At 43.0% G+C, this 18,248-nt stretch overlaps 1 protein-coding gene across 1 annotated transcript in view; it reads right to left on the bottom strand.

Annotated features, from left to right (window-relative positions):
• Positions 1–2,221: 2,221 nt before the first annotated feature.
• GALNT8 (polypeptide N-acetylgalactosaminyltransferase 8) overlaps positions 2,222–18,248 on the bottom strand; it is a 36,806-nt gene continuing 20,779 nt past the window's right edge. Inside the window, exons 6-11 of the mRNA XM_049884809.1 lie at positions 18,084–18,198; positions 11,761–11,946; positions 8,638–8,775; positions 7,997–8,092; positions 6,264–6,431; positions 2,222–2,365 (exon numbers count right to left, since the gene is read on the bottom strand). Of these exons, the coding sequence (XP_049740766.1) occupies positions 2,222–2,365; positions 6,264–6,431; positions 7,997–8,092; positions 8,638–8,775; positions 11,761–11,946; positions 18,084–18,198 (847 nt within the window). The remainder of the gene's footprint in view (positions 2,366–6,263; positions 6,432–7,996; positions 8,093–8,637; positions 8,776–11,760; positions 11,947–18,083; positions 18,199–18,248) is intronic.

Here is an 18,248-nt window from a genome sequence, read left to right as displayed (position 1 = left end):
CCGTCATACTTTTAAATTTTTGCCAATCTAAGTTAAAACTGATATCCCAGAATAGTTTTAATTTACATTTATCTAGCTATGAAACATTATTGCATGTGTTTAAGGATATATATACATTTGCTGTTGTGTGCCATCAAATATATCCTGACTCATAGCAACCCCGGGTGACAGAGCAGAACTATTCCAGAGGGTTTTCTTGGCTATAATCTTTGTAGAAGCAAATCACCGGGTCTTTCTCTTTCAGAGCCACTGGGTGGGTTTGAACAGCCAGGCTTTTTGTTAGCAGCCCAATTCTTACTCATTTGTGCCATCAGAGTTGATATATATACATATAAAATCTATTTGTGTCATTGTCCGTTTTTCTATTGGGTATGTATTTTTTTAAAACTCTGCTCTGAATTGTATTTTTTCCTTCCATTTGCTAGGCAGACACTAGAAGTTACATAATAAAATCTTATCTATGGTAATGTTGTAATACTTGATATGGATGTGTTCACTTAAAGAAAATTTAATCAAGCTGTAATTTAAGGTTTATCCAGTTTCAAAAGCTTAGTTTAAAAAATCTTAGCTGATTTAATTCTTTACTAATTTATCAGTGTCTTACCTGCCTAATGCCTAAAGGAAGCCAAGTGATTCCCAGAATCATAACCAGGAAGCCTTGACACGAGGCCAAGAGGAAAAAGTGATCCTCTACAGAATGGTCCTTCAAGTGTGTACTTGAAAAGTGAGCCCAAAGCACAATACACACACACACACATACAAACACACAGGTCAGTCTGCCCCTCTCCCACCACACTGCCCATTCCCACCAGCCTCTAAGACCTTGCCCAAAACTGGCAGCCGTAGATCTATCTCCCCAATTCACTGACTAGGAGAAAGTATTTACCAAGTGGCCAGCAGTAAAGATCCCTGGTTTTAAGTTTTTGCTTACAATCCCTTTTTTTGTGTCCCAATTAGTTCAGCCACATTTCCCACATGCTTCACAGTGGTGGTTGTTGTTAGATTCCGACTCATAGCAATTCTATGTACAACAGAACAAAACACTGCCTGGTTCTGTGACATCCTCACAATCGTTGCTATGTTTGAGCCCATTGTTGTAGCCACTGCGTCAATCCATCTCGTTGAGGGTCTTCCTCTTTTTGGCTGACCCTATACTTTACCAAGCATGATGTCCTTCTCCAGGGACTGAACCCTCCTGATAAAATGTCCAAAGTGTGAGAGATGTAATCTTGTCATCCTTGCTTCTAAGGATGCTTCTTCCAAGACAGAATTGTTTGTTCTTCTGGCAGTCCATGGTATATTCCCAGTGGCAATAAGAGGAAACAGGTAATCAATCAAATCTACTAAATGTTATGATCTACTTAGAGAAAGACTCAGATGGACCTAGATCTTTCTACCATTCTCTGTGCACTACCCCCTTGAAGAGCTAGGATTAACTGAGATGTCTTCTCTAAACTCCTCAGCCTCTGGAATCCTTTTGGTATGGGAGATACGTGATAGTCCAAATAAAACTGGTATGGGGAATGAATGGAGGAAACTTGTCAGGATTCTGATACAGAATTGTTTTTCTATTTTCTGAATCTTTTAGTACAGGCAAGAAAGGAGGGAATAGGAGTAGCTCCACACCTTCAGGGAAGGTCTTTTGAGGTCTTCAGGTGATGTGGTGCTACCTGAATAGATATCAAGCTACTGGCTTGATGATGACCCAGCCCTTTATTTGAATGCTCCCAAGGCAGATTGAGAAGTCTCTGAGCAGAAAAGCTGGGGGAGGAGGTGTGAGGCAGATGGTGATAGTAGTCGTCGGGAATGAAGACTAAACAGTGTTGGCAGAAGCCAAAATTAAACTTCCACCCTCCTATTTTTCTCTTCACATATAGCAAGATGCTGTTGGCTATTTCAAGAATTTTCCAAGAATGGCATTGGATATATATCATGAACTCCCAAGGGAAACTGAAGAGCAGGTGCCATCGTTTCCCACCTTTCCTCAGCAGAGCAGTGCACACGCTCAGATTTCCCTCCTCCAAATCTTGTGTATTCCAGGCAGAAGTTACAGTAAACACACACACACACCTGTGTACACACACACACACACACACACACACACAATATCTCTCGCCCTCTCCCACTTTGACCAGTGTTTAGCATAGAAGCCATTCCAGTTGCAACAACTGGTGTCCCAAATCCAAGTTCCCTTTGGTTAGCTCCATTGTTTGACCGGACATTAGTTTGATCCCCAGTTCCTGATGGTATGTTGTATTTTCCACACTTGTGTGGTGCAGGTCTGGAGCACAGGCACATAGGTACCTGAAACGTCCTTCTGGAGCTCCAGACACCGTTTGGTGGCCCTGTTTACGACGGCTCCTCCCTAGATGGGAGGAGAGACAGAGTCAAGGTGTTGAAATGCCCTGGGGGTATATCATTCGCCTGCTCCTACTCTCCCTGCTGTGGTCAGAGACAAGCTTGATGACCCCCGTAACACTTTGTAAGTCACCCAGAGGAGAAAATGAAGCAAAGTATAGAATTAGATCATCCAGGGCTTTCTCCATCAGCAAACTAACCATAGATCTGGGAGTAATCAATGCTTTGCAGTGAGGGCTGGCAAGTGCTGGTTTCATTTGATATCATCAGCCTCGCCTGAGATTGAGGCATCAGGTCCATAATGATTGGCATGTCTTGATGGCATCATAGAGAGCCAAGGACACTTCTCTACTTGTCCATCCTTTCTACTTCTTCACCCCTGAGTACATGAAAACGCTCAGGTCACCTCTGTATATGTTCCCTCCCTCCTTGGTGGGGCTCTGCTGTTCAATTGAAGCAAAGCTATATTTAGGAGTTTCAGTCCGTGTTCTCCACCACTCTAGGTGGCAGCTTCCTGCCTCTCTGTGCTGTGGGGCTTCAACAATGTTTGCTAGTGGGAACGTTATGGGCTTTAGAGCTAAAGAGTCTGGATTTGAATTCCTGCTCAACCCCATAAAAACCATGTGGCCTTGGGCAAATTGCTTAGCCTCTTTAAGTCTCAGTTTCCTCATCTATAAAGTGGGATTAGGGTTAATATTTATTGAGTTATCTTGTGCCTGACACTTGAAGATGTGCAATAAATGTTGGTCCACCTACACCTCTACCCATCCTAATGAGGGGAGGAAGGGTCATCCTTCTCTTTTGTTCCCATGTGCCGCCTCCAGGCCCCCTGAGCTCTTAACTCACTAACTCTGTGGCTCAACAATTGAATATCACGGCATCTGAGCAAACTACAACCTCTCCTGGTCCTGCCCTCTTCTCCTTTCCCTCTCACTCTCCACACTCCAATACATCCCTTTGCAGAAACTCACATAATCTCTTTTAGTGTCTACACGAACTTCTTTTTCCCTTTATACAGCCTGTTCTCCGCTACCATCCTCAAAGCTAACAGCATCCATTTGGATGGCTATTTAGAAACCCTGGTCTTACTGTTCCACTTTAGATAACCTACCACGAAGTTTTTTTTTTTTTTAACAAACAGGGCTCCCTCTATAACCATCGCCTCCCTGCCTCTCACCTCTTACATTCACAAACAACCCCCAAAAACCCCTGGCCCCCCAAATTTACCTGTCCCTGGCCACACTGAACTCCCCTGCCCCCACCCCACTTCCCCAGGTACACTATCAGTGTCGGTCATTCAGGGTGACTCCCCAGGTTCATGAACTTCTCCTCCAAGTCAGCCCCACCACTCTTTTCTCTGGCCCAGCTTCCAGACCACAGAAGGCTCCTAGAGAGGAGCTTTGCCTGGCCTAACCAAGCAGGCCTGGTTTCTGCCTTACACAGGTTCTGGCTTTCACAGGTTTTACTGTATAACATTCAGTTCAAGGGATGGGCTGAATTAGTATAGTTAGTTCATCTGATGCTGGCTGCCCGGAGCCCTACCTGACCTAATGGAGCAGGCCTGGCCACAAATGTGCTGACAGCAGTCTGGCCTCAGAGCTTGGCTTACTCCTCAGGGTTACTCTTCCAGGCCTCCTCAGCAAGCTTTATCCCTCAGTCTCCACCCCTTAACAATCACTCACACTAAATTTCTTTATTTTCCACTTTGTCAAGAAGACTGCACTTCTGGTCAATCTACCTCCTCACCTGAATACCCTGAGCGATTGTGGGGACAGTGCCTCGTGGACCATCTCAAAGTCGCTGCCCACCTCTGTCTCAGCTGCCAGCAGCCTCCTCTGTACCCTGAGCCCAGCCATTCTGGGTGCCGGAGAAACCACTCTTCCTATCTAACATCTTCTATTTCTCACTCTTTGAAGATTCCATTTCTACTGCCTTTAAAGATATCCAAATATCACAATATTAGAAAAAAAAAAAAAAAAAAAACCTTAGCTCTACCATCTGTTTCAGCCAACACTCAATCTTTTTTCTCTATTTTAGAATCAAACTTCCCAAGCAACAAGGCAATAACACACAGTGGCTAAGATTCTGTGTTTGAATCCTGGGCTAACATTTATGATGTTGTGTGACCTTGGGCAAATCATCTCATTTCTCTGTGCCTTAATTACTCCATAGGTAAAATGATCTAATGATAATACTTCTCTTAGAAGATTTGTGTAAGGACTAATCCAATTATGTGCCTGAAACAAAATATGTGCTTAATAACTCCATCCTGTTTGTAAAATTCAGTAGCCCTGGTGGCGCAGTGGTAAGAGCTCGGCTGCTACCCAAAAGATGGGTAGTTTGAATCCTCCAGCCACTCCTTGGAAACGCTATGGGGCAGTTCTACTTTGTCTTATAGGGTAACTATGAGTCAGAATCAACTTGACGGCAACAGGTTTAGTTTTTTTTTTTTTTGGTTTTGTAAAATTCCAGACTATATTATGTGTATTTTGTATTTTCCCACTTCACTCCTTTTTAAAAAAATACAATTTAATGGTTCTACAGTGAAACCTATGAAAGCCAGAACTTGACAAGACTGCCTTGTTTTTCCAGGTCTCACAAGTTTTCTACCTTTCACAGGATGCAGTCTTACCACTTTTCTATCAGTCATTTTAGTGGAAAATATTTGAGTTTTCCTTCTCTAACAAGTTTCTGCCTTTCATGGATTCCAGTTTTCACAGGTTTTACTGTATAACGTTCAGTTCAAGAGATGAAAAAAACTATCCCCTACTGTTGGATGCTTAATTTTTCCTAATGTTTTGCTACTATAATATTAATAAATTTTCTACATTAGTCTTGGTTCAGGTGTTATATTATTTCTTTAGGTTAAGATATTGTCCTAAAAGTGGAATTAAAACCAAAACAAAACCCATTGCTGTAGAGTTGATTCTGACTCATAGCAACCCAATAGGACAGAGTAGGACTGCCCCATAGGGCTTCCAAGGCTGTAATCTTTACAGGGAAACCCTGGTGGCATGGTGGTTAAGTGCTACGGCTGCTAACCAAATGGTTGGCAGTTTGAATCTGCCAGACGCTCCTTGGAAACTCTATGGGGCAGTTCTACTCTGTCCTATAGGGTCGCTATGAGTTGGAATTGACTCAACAGCTCTGGGTTTGGATTTTTTTTTTTTTTTTTGGTAATCTTTAGGGAAGCAGACTGCCATATCTTTCTCCCACAGGACAGCTGGTAGATTCGAATTGCTGACCTTTTGGTTAGCAGCTGAGCACTTTAACCACTATGCCACCAGGGTTCCTTGACTTCTATATTAGTCTTTGTCAAATGTCATCCTCTTGGTCTCAGCCCAGTGCTCCCACCTCTCTGATTATCATTAATAATAAAACAAATCACAACGGCTAATATTAATTGAGCACTTTCTACATGCCAGGCACTATGCTAAATGCTTTACACACATTATCTCATTTAATCCTCTCAAATAGATATCGTACTGTCATCCCCTCTTTACAGATGAGGAAACTGAGTCTCAGGTTAAGAAACTTGCTGAAGGTGACTGAGCTAGGATTTAAAGCCAAACTCTTAACTATTAAACCTCACTGTTAAGCTCCAATATTCCTTCTCCATAAACAGTCCTGCCTTTAGTCAAGAGACTCAGTGTGTAGCACCCAGTTCCCCATTTCCAGTCTGCCACAGAAATTAATCTTTCTAAAACACTATTGGAAACCCTGGTGGTGTGGTGGTTAAATGCTGTGGCTGCTAACCAAAAGGTCAGCAGTTTGAATCCACCAGGAGCTCCGTGGAAACCCTATGGGGCAGTTCTACTCTGTCCTACAGGGTCACTATGAGTTGGAATCTGAACCCCTCATAGTACATTTGAATGTGCCTACCTTTTAAAAAACACACAACTCACCAGTTTAAAATCCCAATATATGTGCAGTCCATTTTTGGCTGCCTTGGAACATGGCTCCAAAGTGGGAGTCTCCCCTTTGCCAGGGTCAGTCAAGCAGCGATCCTCAGTATTTGTCTCTGCAATCAGTGCTCCCACATAGAATTCCCCCATTAGGTGGTAGTAGACATTCTAAAAGAGAGCAAAGGTTGCCATGGACATAGTCAGTGGGGAGGCCGTTGGCCCTACAGGGAGCATAAGGACTGCTCTTGAGACAATCACTTGTAATAGGAAACCCTGTCCTTCCCTGGGTAACCAGGAGTCACCTTTGCTACTTTTTCTCCAACGCTCACATTATCCCAGAGAGAAGACCAGTCATGGAGAGGGCCATTAGTATGCTTCCTTCCCTACAAGGGCTGCTACAGAGCCATGACGCTCATGGCATAGAGTATGGCTTTGAAGAAAAAAACCCAAATGGCCTTTGGAAGGCTGATGCTGTAAGCCCCAGCTATGGGTTTGTTGTAAGGAAAACTTTCACATTCTGAATCTGACACTACACTGCTCAGTGAACTTGGATGAATAAGTTGTTTTTGTGTCTCAGTGGTTTCATCTGTTAACTGAAAATAATACCTACCATGAGTATCTCAAAAGGCTCCTTTGAACTGGTAGAGACTAGAGGAACCCCCAAGACTATAGCCCTGAGAAACCCTTTAAACTTTGAACTGAAACCACTCCTGGAGGTCCCCTTTCAACTAAATAACAGATTGGCTCATAAAATAAACGATATCAACCCTGAGTGCTGTGTTCCTTTAAAAAAGTCATCTGCGTGAGATCGAATGGTCAACATTTACCTTAAATCAAAGATGAAAAGGTAAGGGGAGGGGGACGGGGAAGCTAGATTAATGGAAACAGAACAAGCAGAATAGAAATAATGAGAGTGCTGACACAGTAGCCAGTGTCACTGAACAATATGCATAGAAATTGTTAAATGGGAACCTAATTTGCTGCATAAACTTTCACCAAAAACACAATAAAATACTGTTTTTATGCCTATGAAATGATTTTTTTTCTCTGTGACATAATTTAAAATTAATTTCCTTTTGAAATTTTATTTTAAAAAAAGGATCCTTTGAGGGTGACAGGCAAAGCAAGATGATAAGTGTAAATATTCTCAGGGGAAAAAATGTCCCCTGGCTTTGCCCTCCAGTTGTCCCCTGACCGCTTCCATCACTTTGGTTTAGCCTCTGTCTTCTCTACCTCACTGTTGACCTCTCTACAGAAGAAGCCACAGGTGGCTTCACTTGTCCACCTTCCAGGGCATACAAGGAATGGACATTTATTGATGTGGGCAGTGGAAAGGTGGAGCGGGCAGAGGGAGGCGAGGAAGAGGAGGGGATTGGAGGTGATTATCAAGAAAAACGTTACCATGAAGAATGAATGAAACAGAACACAGCCTTTCTACCTCTCCTTTCTGTGCCTGAAAAGCAACCATCTCGCCATGACTTTTTCTTTTTTTTTATAATTTTTATTGTGCTGTAAGTGAAAGTTTACGAATCAAGTCTCCATGACGTTTTCAGGGAACTAGGAAGTGCTTAAGTTACACATGCAGTTTGGGTTTCACCCTTCCTCTGTACCCACCGATGAGCTGCTCCTGCCTCACCATCATCTAACACCAAGTCTAAATCTGGCAAAGGTTTTCAGAGGCTAAGCCACAACAGACTTCACCCCTTTCGGATAGAGAAGATTGTGGAAAATACCTGTGGACTGTATGTATGGCAGGAAAACATGATAGGAGTGTTGCCTGGAATGGGTCCCTGATCGAGGCAGATACTGTCATCCAATGTGTTTTTCATCTGAAGGAGCGAAACATATCACAACACTGTTGGAAAGAAGAGAAAGAGGTCCCTCAAGCGTCCCCAGGCTCTGCATTTTCTCCAGTGGACCAAGGTCACCAGAAACTAACATCCAAAAGAGAATAGGAGGCTTGGATCCTAGCCGCCATTTTCTAAGTACTGAAGTGAGGGACTGCTGTGATGCCTACTTCCTGCAAATATCCACCAACCTCAGACTGTCATGTCTCATATAGGGAAAGGGTGTCCATGCTAGAGTTCAGGTGAGCAAGGAAAACACCCTCGTCTAAGAAACTGAAAGAGCTGCTGTTTGCAAAGCCAGAGACATACAGGCGGAGAGAAGAAAAAGTGATGGGAGTTGGGGAGCAAGAGACGAAAGGAAACTGAAAGGGTCCAGGGTCAAAGAGCCAAAGAAGGAATCACAGGTAGGAATGGTATTTTGAGCAGGATGGGTTTTGTAAACCTTTACCTGGGCCGCAGTATATGATTCAGGTTTCACTGTCCTTTACGGTCATTTAGAATCTAAAACACAATTTTATAATACACACTCTTCCGTAGCCCACGATGCTATGGATGGGCTTCAGGAGTGGATAAACATTTTTGAGGTACCAGTCAAAATTTTTACATTTCAGTTTCTCCCGGAGTGCCTTTCTGGAAGAAATGTCTCCATAATCCATTCCAGAGTTCTGCAAATAAACCACCAAGAGTTTCTGTGCCTTGTCTGTGTAACTGCCTTGACTTCACCAACAGGACTGAACCACACGTAAGGGAACTAGGTATTTAACTATGCGTTTTCCTGATAGCCTGTAAGGTAACCTTGATGCTTCGTAGTCTTCCAGGGAAAGTGGGAAAAGCTTAAACCCTAGGGACCTCTGCTGGTATCAAAAGCACTTGCAAGGCCTGCATAGTGGGATCACTCAGGTTTATTTCTCATCACTAGCAAGCTAGCTCAGACTGATCCTGTTTGAGATAATATTTATATCAATAAACACAAAATATTCCTCATGATGACCAGAAAAAGCTCTCCAAAGGGATATTCTGGCAGCAAGATTTGGAAATAAAGGAGCTTTGCTGATATTTTGGGGGCATCAAAGTGAAAGAATACTAATGAGGCAAGACTGAGAAGGAAATGCAGGAACAATTTGTGCATCTGCCTTCTCCCCAGAATTTCCGCTCATGGCTCATGTCTATTATTCCTAGTAGGATTTTAGGTTTTACTTATGTAGGGGCAATTCCTTTTACAGCTGGGGACAGTCACAAATACAACTCTGTAGAGGTAAAAAAGCTACTGACCTCCTAGGGGTGTACTTGTTTTCCTATCATTCCTTGGTATCCTGGGACAACAGTATGTTGTTGTTGTTAGGTGCCGTCGAGTCAGTTCCAACTCATAGCAACACTATGCACAACAGAAAGAAATACTGCCCCATCCTGAGCCATCCTTAGAATCGTTGTTATGCTTGAGCACATTCTTGCAGCCACTGTGTCAATCCACCTTGTTGAGGGTCTTCTTCTTTTCCACTGACCCTGTACTTTGCCAAGCATGATGTCCTTCTCCAGGGACTGATCCCTCCTGACAACGTGTCCAAAGTACATAAGATGCAGTCTCGCCATCCTTGTTTCTAAGGAACATTCTGGTTGCACTTCTTCCAAGACAGATTTATTCGTTCTTTTGGCAGTCCATAGTATATTCAATATTCTTTGCCAACACCACAATTCAAAGACGTCAATTCTTCTTCGGTCTTCCTTATTCATTGTCCAGCTTTCATATGCATATGATGTGATTGAAAATACCATGGCTTGGGTCATGTGCACCTTAGTCTTCAAGGTGACATATTTGCTTTTCAACATTTTAAAGAGGTCCTTTGCAGCAGATTTACCCAATGCAATGCATCATTTGATTTCTTGACTGCTGCTTCCATGGCTGTTGACTGTGGATCCAAGTAAAATTAAATCATTGACAACTTCAATCTTTTCTCCGTTTATCATGATGTTGCTCATTGGTCCAGTTGTAAGGATTTTTGTTTTCTTTATGTTGAAGTGCAAACCATACTGAAGGCTGTGGTCTTTGATCTTCATTAGTAAGGGTTTCAAGTCCTCTTCACTTTCAGTAAGCAAGGTTGTGTCTTCTACATATCTCAAGTTGGTAATGAGTCTTCCTCCAATTCTGATGCCTCTTTCTTCTTCATATAGTCCAGCTTCTCGGATTATTTGCTCAGCATACAGATAAAACAGGTATGGTGAAAGGATACAACCCTGACGTACACCCTGACTTTAAACCAGTCAGTATCCCCTTGTTCTGTCCGAACAACTGCCTCTTGATCTATGTAAAGATTCCTCATGACCACAATTAAGTGTTCTGGAATTCCCATTCTTCAAAATGTTATCCATAATACCACACAGCCGAATGCCTTTACATAGTCAATAAAATACAGATAAACATCCTTCTGGTATTCTCTGCTTTCAGCCAGGATCCATCTGACATCAGCAATGATATCCCTGGTTCCAGCCTGAATCTCTGGCAGTTCTCTGTCGATACACTGCTGCAGCCATTTTTAAATGATCGTCAGCAAAATTTTGCTTGCGTGTGATATTTATGATATTGTTCCATAATTTCTGCATTTAGTTGGATCACCTTTCTTGGGAATAGGCATAAATATGGATCTTTTCCAGTCAGTTGGCTAGGAAGCTGTCTTCCATATAATATGGACAACAGAATAAATTCCTATAAACCTCTTTGAACAATGAGCTAACTCTAGAAGATTAATGGCACCTTGGGTGATTTTTTTTTTTTTTGGGTGATTAGGGGAAGGATTCTGATGACTTTGAATTAGGAGAAAGGCTCGAGCATTTCTGCATATTATTTTAGTCTTCAGCCACAGCGTTACCAGCTGTTTAACCTGGATCTTGGTCTCAATGACTCTTCTTGACTCTCCCTTCTAGATCCACTCCACAAGCTCCCCACCATTCTGATTCCCTGGCATCCTGGGGGCTAAATTTAGGATCTACTGTGATGAAGGGGAAGAGTATGCCAATGAGATGTACCCCCAAATGTCCCTCAATATGCTTGAACCTAGAGTCTCAGCTTCAGAAACAGAGCACAGCATGTCATACTGACCTCAGGTGGCTAGGGCAGAAGATGTGGCCTCAGCCAAGGGCATCCTAATTCATGTGCATCCAACAGGATTACAATTCCCTCCTCCCAACACCCTACATCCCCACCTGCCACACTTACGTCCCCTGGAGACAGCACATTCCTGATGTCCAACCCTGCCCTCCCAAGCAAGGAAACCCCCATATAGCACACTGACAAAGACTATGGAATCTAAAAGTCAAGTTTGAATCTTGGTTCTGCCATTTACTACCTGTATTACCTTAAATAAGTTCCTTTCAGCTAGCTGTGCCTCAGTTTCCTCATCTGTAAAGTTAGAATAGTAAAAATGATATCTACTCCATAGGTATGTTGTGATGGTTAAATGAGCTAACAGATAAAACAGTGCCTGGAACATAGTGTTGTTATACAAATGTTAGGCATCGTTACTGTCACCATTGGGACCTTATCATATTTCTTTAGGGTTAGGATGGCACTTTGCTCTATTCCTTTCCATTCCCTACCGTTAACACCACCTCCTCCCCTTTGTTCTTCCCTGCTTCTCTTCAATCTCATGACAAACCTCAAGAGGCACGTTCCAGGCCAAGTAGACCATGTCTTTGTACTCATCCATCCAGATTTCAGCTGCTCGCAGAGCATTGCGCTTCAAAGCAACATTCAGATCCAAGGCATAGGGTTTGTGGTGTCTCTCTAGGTGAGCAATCCGGGAGCAAGGTAAGACCTCGATCTTCCCTCCACACTGCCACACCTGCAAGAGAAAGAAAAATAACCCCTGGGCAGGCTGGGCCCCAAGGTCAATAAATTGCATAACGAGAGACCACATTTTGGAACTGTTTTTAAAAGAATATAAATTCAGACCTCCCACTCCCATGTTCATGTTATCTCCAACCTACTTATCGAAAACATCTTTCCCGAGAAGTCTACCAAACCGCTTCTCTCCTGTCCTTCAACCAGCTCCTGAAATCTGACTTCCTTTAGGTAATCTCCCCACTCACCAAAGGAGAGGCTACCTTTGCTCCCTTGGCCCCAAGGAAAGTGCTGATGTCCTGAGAGGTACCATACCCTGGGCAACTCTTGCTGACTTAGATGCAGTGTCCTGCATGCCAAATATAGAGTAATATGGCAACAGATTCTTCAGTGACCGCACAATCCCCACCTTCTGGTATGCGCATCTTGCCTAATCCCCTCTCTTTAAGTGTGGGCAAGGGTAAGATGTACATGATTACATTATATAAGATTGCAATATCCATCTTGCTAGGAGACGCTATCTCTTGATGGCTTTGAAGAAGCAAGCTACCATGTTGAAAACCACCATATGGAGAAGGCCACATGGCAAGGAACTAAGGGAAGCTTCTGACTGACAGCCAGCAAAAAACTTAATGATTCCTCATTTGGGAAGATTTCAAATGCTACCAACAACCACGTGAGCTTGGAAGCAGATCCTTCCCCAGTCATCCCTCAGGTGAGAACCCAGTCCTGGCTGACACCTTGATGGCAGCCTTGCAGAGGATCCAGCTAAGCTGTGCATGGACTCCCGACCCACAGAAACTGTGAGATGATACATGTGTGTTGTTTTAAGCCTCTATGTTTGTGATAATATTGTTACACAGAAATAGATAATTAATACAGGTAATTCTTGATCAAGAGACACCATGATTTATGACCCAATTATAAATATCCTTCCTTGCCATCTTCATGGGTGTAGAAGTACTTGTCAGACCACACATTCTAATAAATAGCTTAGAAAATGGGGTTTTCATCCTGAAAGATGATAGAAATATCTAACATTGCCAGACTGATATGATGTCTCCTGTGTCTTCTCTCTCCATGGTTACTGTTATGGATTGAGTTGTGCCTCCCTCCCCTGCCCCCAAATATGTGTTGGAATCCTAACCTGTGGATGTATTCCCCTTTGGGAATAGGGTTTTCTTTGTCTTGATAACGAAGCCCTATCAGTATGCAGTGTGTCCTAAACCCGGTCACTTCCGGGTGATATAAAGAGCAGCGTAGACACAGAGACAATCATCTCAAAAGGGGGAAGATAGATGCCACATGAAGATCGCCAAGGAACCAAGGAGTGCTGGAAGAGACAAGGTTGTTCCTCTAGAGCCGATAAAGGAGAACCTTCCCCTAGAGCTGGTGCGCTAAATTTGGAACTTCTGAACTGTAAGAAAATAAGTTTCTGTTTTTTAAAGCCACCCACTTGTGGTATTTTCTTTACCATAATACTAGGAAACTAAGACAGTTGCCAAATTGAGTTGCATTTTCTGGGAAGTCCTGGTGGCACAAACAATTAAGTGCTCACCAAAAAGGCTGGCAGTTCAATCACCCAGAGGCTACACAGAGAAAGACCTGAAGATCTGCTTTCATAAAGATCACAGCCTACAAAACCCTATGAGGCAGTTCCACTTTATTATATAGGGTCACTATGAGTATGAATTGACTTGACATCACCTAACAACGAACAACAAAAATTAGCCCATCGAGCAATGGTTAGCAATGTGCTGTGTGCTCTTGCCAACTGGTACCCCTGAGATGAGGGTAAGCAACTTAGATCCTATTTGTTCAGTTAACATATCAAAAGGTGTCCACCTGACACGCCAGTCCCCTTATGTGACTTTCAGAGTTATTTTTATCCCTTCATCCACTTCTAGACCCACAGTTTCCCCTTCTCCTTCCTCCCTCCCCCCACATCTCAGAAGAGTGGAATGAAAAGAGCCAGTCTTCGAAGTCAGGCTAACCTATGTTCAAATCTTGACCCTATCACTTCATGCCTGGCATATAGGAGCAAAACATCCTCTCTGAGCCTCAACCGACTCCTCCCCAAAAGGGGCATACCCACCATTTGGGTTGTCGGGAAGATTAAATGACACAACAAGCATTCAGTAAATGCCAGGCTCTATGATTGTTCACTGAAGCATATCCTGGTTTCCATTATCCTCCTCCATTTTCCTCATTGCCTCCAGAGTCACGTGCCGGTTACAACCAATTTATTTTCAGCTTTTATTATTTTCTCCAGCCAAACATTTACAAATCTAAGTACAACTTTACTCTAATTCTCCTAGTTGATGGAGGTTTCCAATTCACAGGGGTTTGGGGGAGAAAAATTAATCATTGGTACAGGAATTCTTAGAGTGAAAAGATAATAGTCAAGAGGTAATGTTAACTACTACCTTTGACCAACAGTCAACCCATGCCCACTTGCCAAAAGCCCTTCATATCTCTCTCTCCATCTTCTTCTTCCTTTCTTTCTGCCTCTCTTTCTCTCTCTCTCTCATACACACACAGAGAGACGTGAAGCTTCTGCTTATAATAACAATGGGTTATTTTGTGCAACATACTAACTTAATGCTTTTCACGAATTTATTGGAAACCCTGGTGCCGTAGTTGTTAAGGGCTACATCTGCTAACCAGAAGGTCGGCAATTTGAATCCAGCAGCCACTTGCTCCTTGGAAGCCCTATGGGGCAGCTCTACCCTGTCCTGTAGGGTCACTATGAGTCAGAATTGACTCAAAGGCAACTGGGTTATTATTTTTTGTTTTTGTTGTTGTTGTTATGTAGGTATTATTATTCCCATCTAAGTAATTTGCTCGTGTTTATCCAGCTAGTAAATGACAGAGCTGGATTCTGAACCCAGACAGTCAACATGGTAAGCTTTGGCAGAGTACCAGGATTGTATAAGGTGCTCCAAAAGCACTGGTTTTCTTTTCTACCCATCAGCCCAAGACTTCATCTCCATTTACCCACACTCATGAGCGCCATCACTGCCCTGGCCACTAGATGTCAGAATAAAACACTTCTTCCATCTCTTTTTTCCATCTCTTAGGTTCTCCAAGATCTGTTATAGGAGAAAAATAGATCCAACTCATAGCGACCATGTAGGACAGAGTAGCACTACCCATAGGCCTTCCAAGGAGCAGCTGGTGGATTCTAAGTCTAACCTTTTGACTAGCAGCCACAGCTCTTAACCACTGTGCCACTAGGGTTCTAACAAGTACTTAGAGGCTTTAAAAGGGGAAATAACCACACATGCAAACCAAGCAACCTGGATGGAGTTAAATATGTGGGAAACAGAGACAGACTAGATGCAGAAGGGTAGAGCAGAGAAAAGCAAGAGAAATTCAAAGAAATAACGAGAGGGCTTTAGGCCCTAAATTGGGGTATTAGGGGCTCCAACCAAATTCATCCAAATCTCTGGTGGTAGAACAACCCCAATCATAATGTAAATTTACTGAGTATCATGCATAAAATCATTTCTTGTTTTTTGTGTATAGGTGCCAATTGTACCCCCAATATCTATTCTCCTTGACATCTATACCAATAGAAAAAGTAACTGGGCACATAACCAACTAGTTAAAATCTACATTTCCCAGCTTCCTTTGCCCATAATTGTGACCATATGACTAGGTAGTGGCCAATGACACTTGAGAGGAAAGGATATATGTAGTGTTCAGGTAATGTCCTTAAAAGGAAAGGAGATGTTCTCTCCTTCCCCCCTTTTCTCTTCATAGAATATAGATGTGGTATTGAGTGTGGCAGAACCACCAGACAGAAAGAGCCTTGGTCCCCATTAAATTAATTATAGCACTTTCACTGCACCATCATCCTTACAAGGCAGATAAATCAAGGATACCTCTCTTCAGTTCACAAATAGGAAAACAGATCAAGACCACCATGTAAAAAACTATATATACATATATAGTTTTCTCTGCCAAAGAATAATTGTGACTTAAATTATAACCTAGACAGGACTCAAGGTGTGTTTGTTACCATATAAATGTGGAGTCCTGAGTGGGCCCTAAGTGGGTGCAGTATATGGCTGTAAGATCATTAGTTTCACCTGGAAAGAAATTGAAGGGAGTGGATATAAATAAGCTTTAAACAGGAAATTATCTTATTCTTCCAGACAGCACAATGAACCAGAGATTTTGTCAGGCACAACATTTCAGAGCTGGGGGAAAAAAGGCCATTTTACAGAAGCTCAGTCCACAGTGAGTTAGCAGAGCCAGGATTAGACTCTAGATCTGGCTTTTTTTTTACAATGCCACCCTGATATTTTCATTATTGTTATTTTTACCACTCACTATTTACTGAGTATCAACCCTGTGTCACTCATAATGCTAAGCGCTTAACATAGCAAGTATGGCTTAGAGAGCTTGTGCGTTGCCCAGTATCACACAGCATTTTGCATGGCAGAGCAGTATATGACTTACATCTGTCTGTCTCCAATACCTGTGTAATTTCCACTACTCTACGCTAACTTTTTTAAAGTTCAGCCTTAGCCTGGGAGATGAGAGAAAGATAAACCAACAAGAATCCAAGGGCTAGAGCCTTCGAACAAAGACCTGTGGATTATACAGAAGAGGTTAGGAGATATTCTGGGAGGGATATTTTAATGCACAAGACCTCTTCCATACTGATTGTGGTGGGTTGAATTTTTGGGCCCCAATTCTTCATCCCACCCTGCATGGTCTCACCATGGACAAAGTGTACCTCCTTGGCCCTTGATTTTGCACTCTTATTTGCTTTGACTAATGGGAAGGAACAGAAGAAATAGTGTTCTAGCTCCAAGCCCAGGCTTTCAGAGGCCTCATGTAGTTCCACTTATCCTCTAGTGCACCACGAGAAGAACCTTTCCTAGGTAACTGCTGCCCCTTCAGAATGGGCCTCAGAATAAATACATATGGAAGGGAGTCACCCCATCCAAGCCCAGGTGGACCTGCAAGTCTGTGAAAACAAATAACTCTTGTTTTAAGCCCCTGAGTTTGGAGTGATTTGTTACACCATATTTTGTGACAATAGCTATCCAATACACAGGTATAACATAAAATTTACACCTGGAATTTCTCCAACCATCTCAGTTTGCACCTTGAATTCCCTTGTTGCTGTTGTTAGTTGCTGTCAAGTCAGCCCCCAACTCATAGCAACCCCATGCACAACAGAACAAAATGCTGCTTGGTCCTGCACCATCCCCTTGATTGGTTACTGATCAGACCATTGGGACCCATAGGGTTTTCACAGCTGATTTTCAGAAGTAGATCACCAGGCTTTTTTTTTTTTTTCCTAGTCCATTTTAGTCTGGAAGCTCTGCTGAGACCTGTTCAGCATCATAGCAACACGCAGTCCTCCAAAGACAGACAAGCAGTGGTTGTGCATGAGGTGCGTTGGCCAGGAACCACACCCAGGTCTCCAACATGGAAGGCAAGAATTTGACCCTGAACCATGAACGCCCCTGAATATCCTTAGAAAGCACTAAAATCCAGGTTATTCATCTGATATAAGCAAGAATGGAGAGCAGCTAGAGCAGAGAAGAGGCAGCACTGCTGAAGGTAAAGCCACTGTTGTCCTAGACACAGGAATTTGGTCAGAACTGGAATTGGTTCAAGGATTTCAATGCTATACTGCCCATCCCTAGACTAGACTACATGTCAGCACGAATTTCCTCATGCTGTCAGCTGCTCTAGCTGTCCATACAGAAACAGGTTTGCTCCCATGTGTCTACATTCCCTAGTCCCTCTTCCCACCCTAGTTTTCACTATCTTTCACAAAGCAACTTGCATCATGGCCTTACAGGAAATTGCCTTCCCCAAAGTTGGCTTATTCTGGGAGATGCTTGGCAAACATGTGGATTCCTCAGGGAAAATATGGAGGCCATCTGTGAGCCTCATCTCAACCCCTTCCCACCCGTACCACCCAGGTTATATATTCCCATACCAGAAAGTTCCACCCTAGAAGCCCTATAGACTAGTCCTCCTTGGTTTGATGATCTGGAAACATGAGAATTTGTCCAACTCTTGAGCCGAGAACATTTGATCTTGCTCCAGAGATTCTCCTTTTATCTCCCTTGATGCTTTGCCTCATAAAGAGAAGGGAAATGTACCCACCCTCAGGCTAAGTTCCACATTCTGTCCTCCATAGACTAGCATTTCGCCATCCAAGGCCCCCATCTCTCCCAGGAAGAGCCTGTCAGCAGCCAGGATACCCATGATGGAAGGACTTCTGTAGAGCACACAACAAGAGAGTCACCAATCCCTCTACGAGGAACGGGT

This window comes from Elephas maximus, chromosome 4 (genome assembly GCF_024166365.1).
Source record: "Elephas maximus indicus isolate mEleMax1 chromosome 4, mEleMax1 primary haplotype, whole genome shotgun sequence".
Lineage (NCBI taxonomy): Eukaryota > Metazoa > Chordata > Mammalia > Proboscidea > Elephantidae > Elephas > Elephas maximus.
The sequence above is the reverse complement of the archived record's forward strand: the minus strand, read 5'-3'. Positions and strand labels throughout refer to the sequence as shown.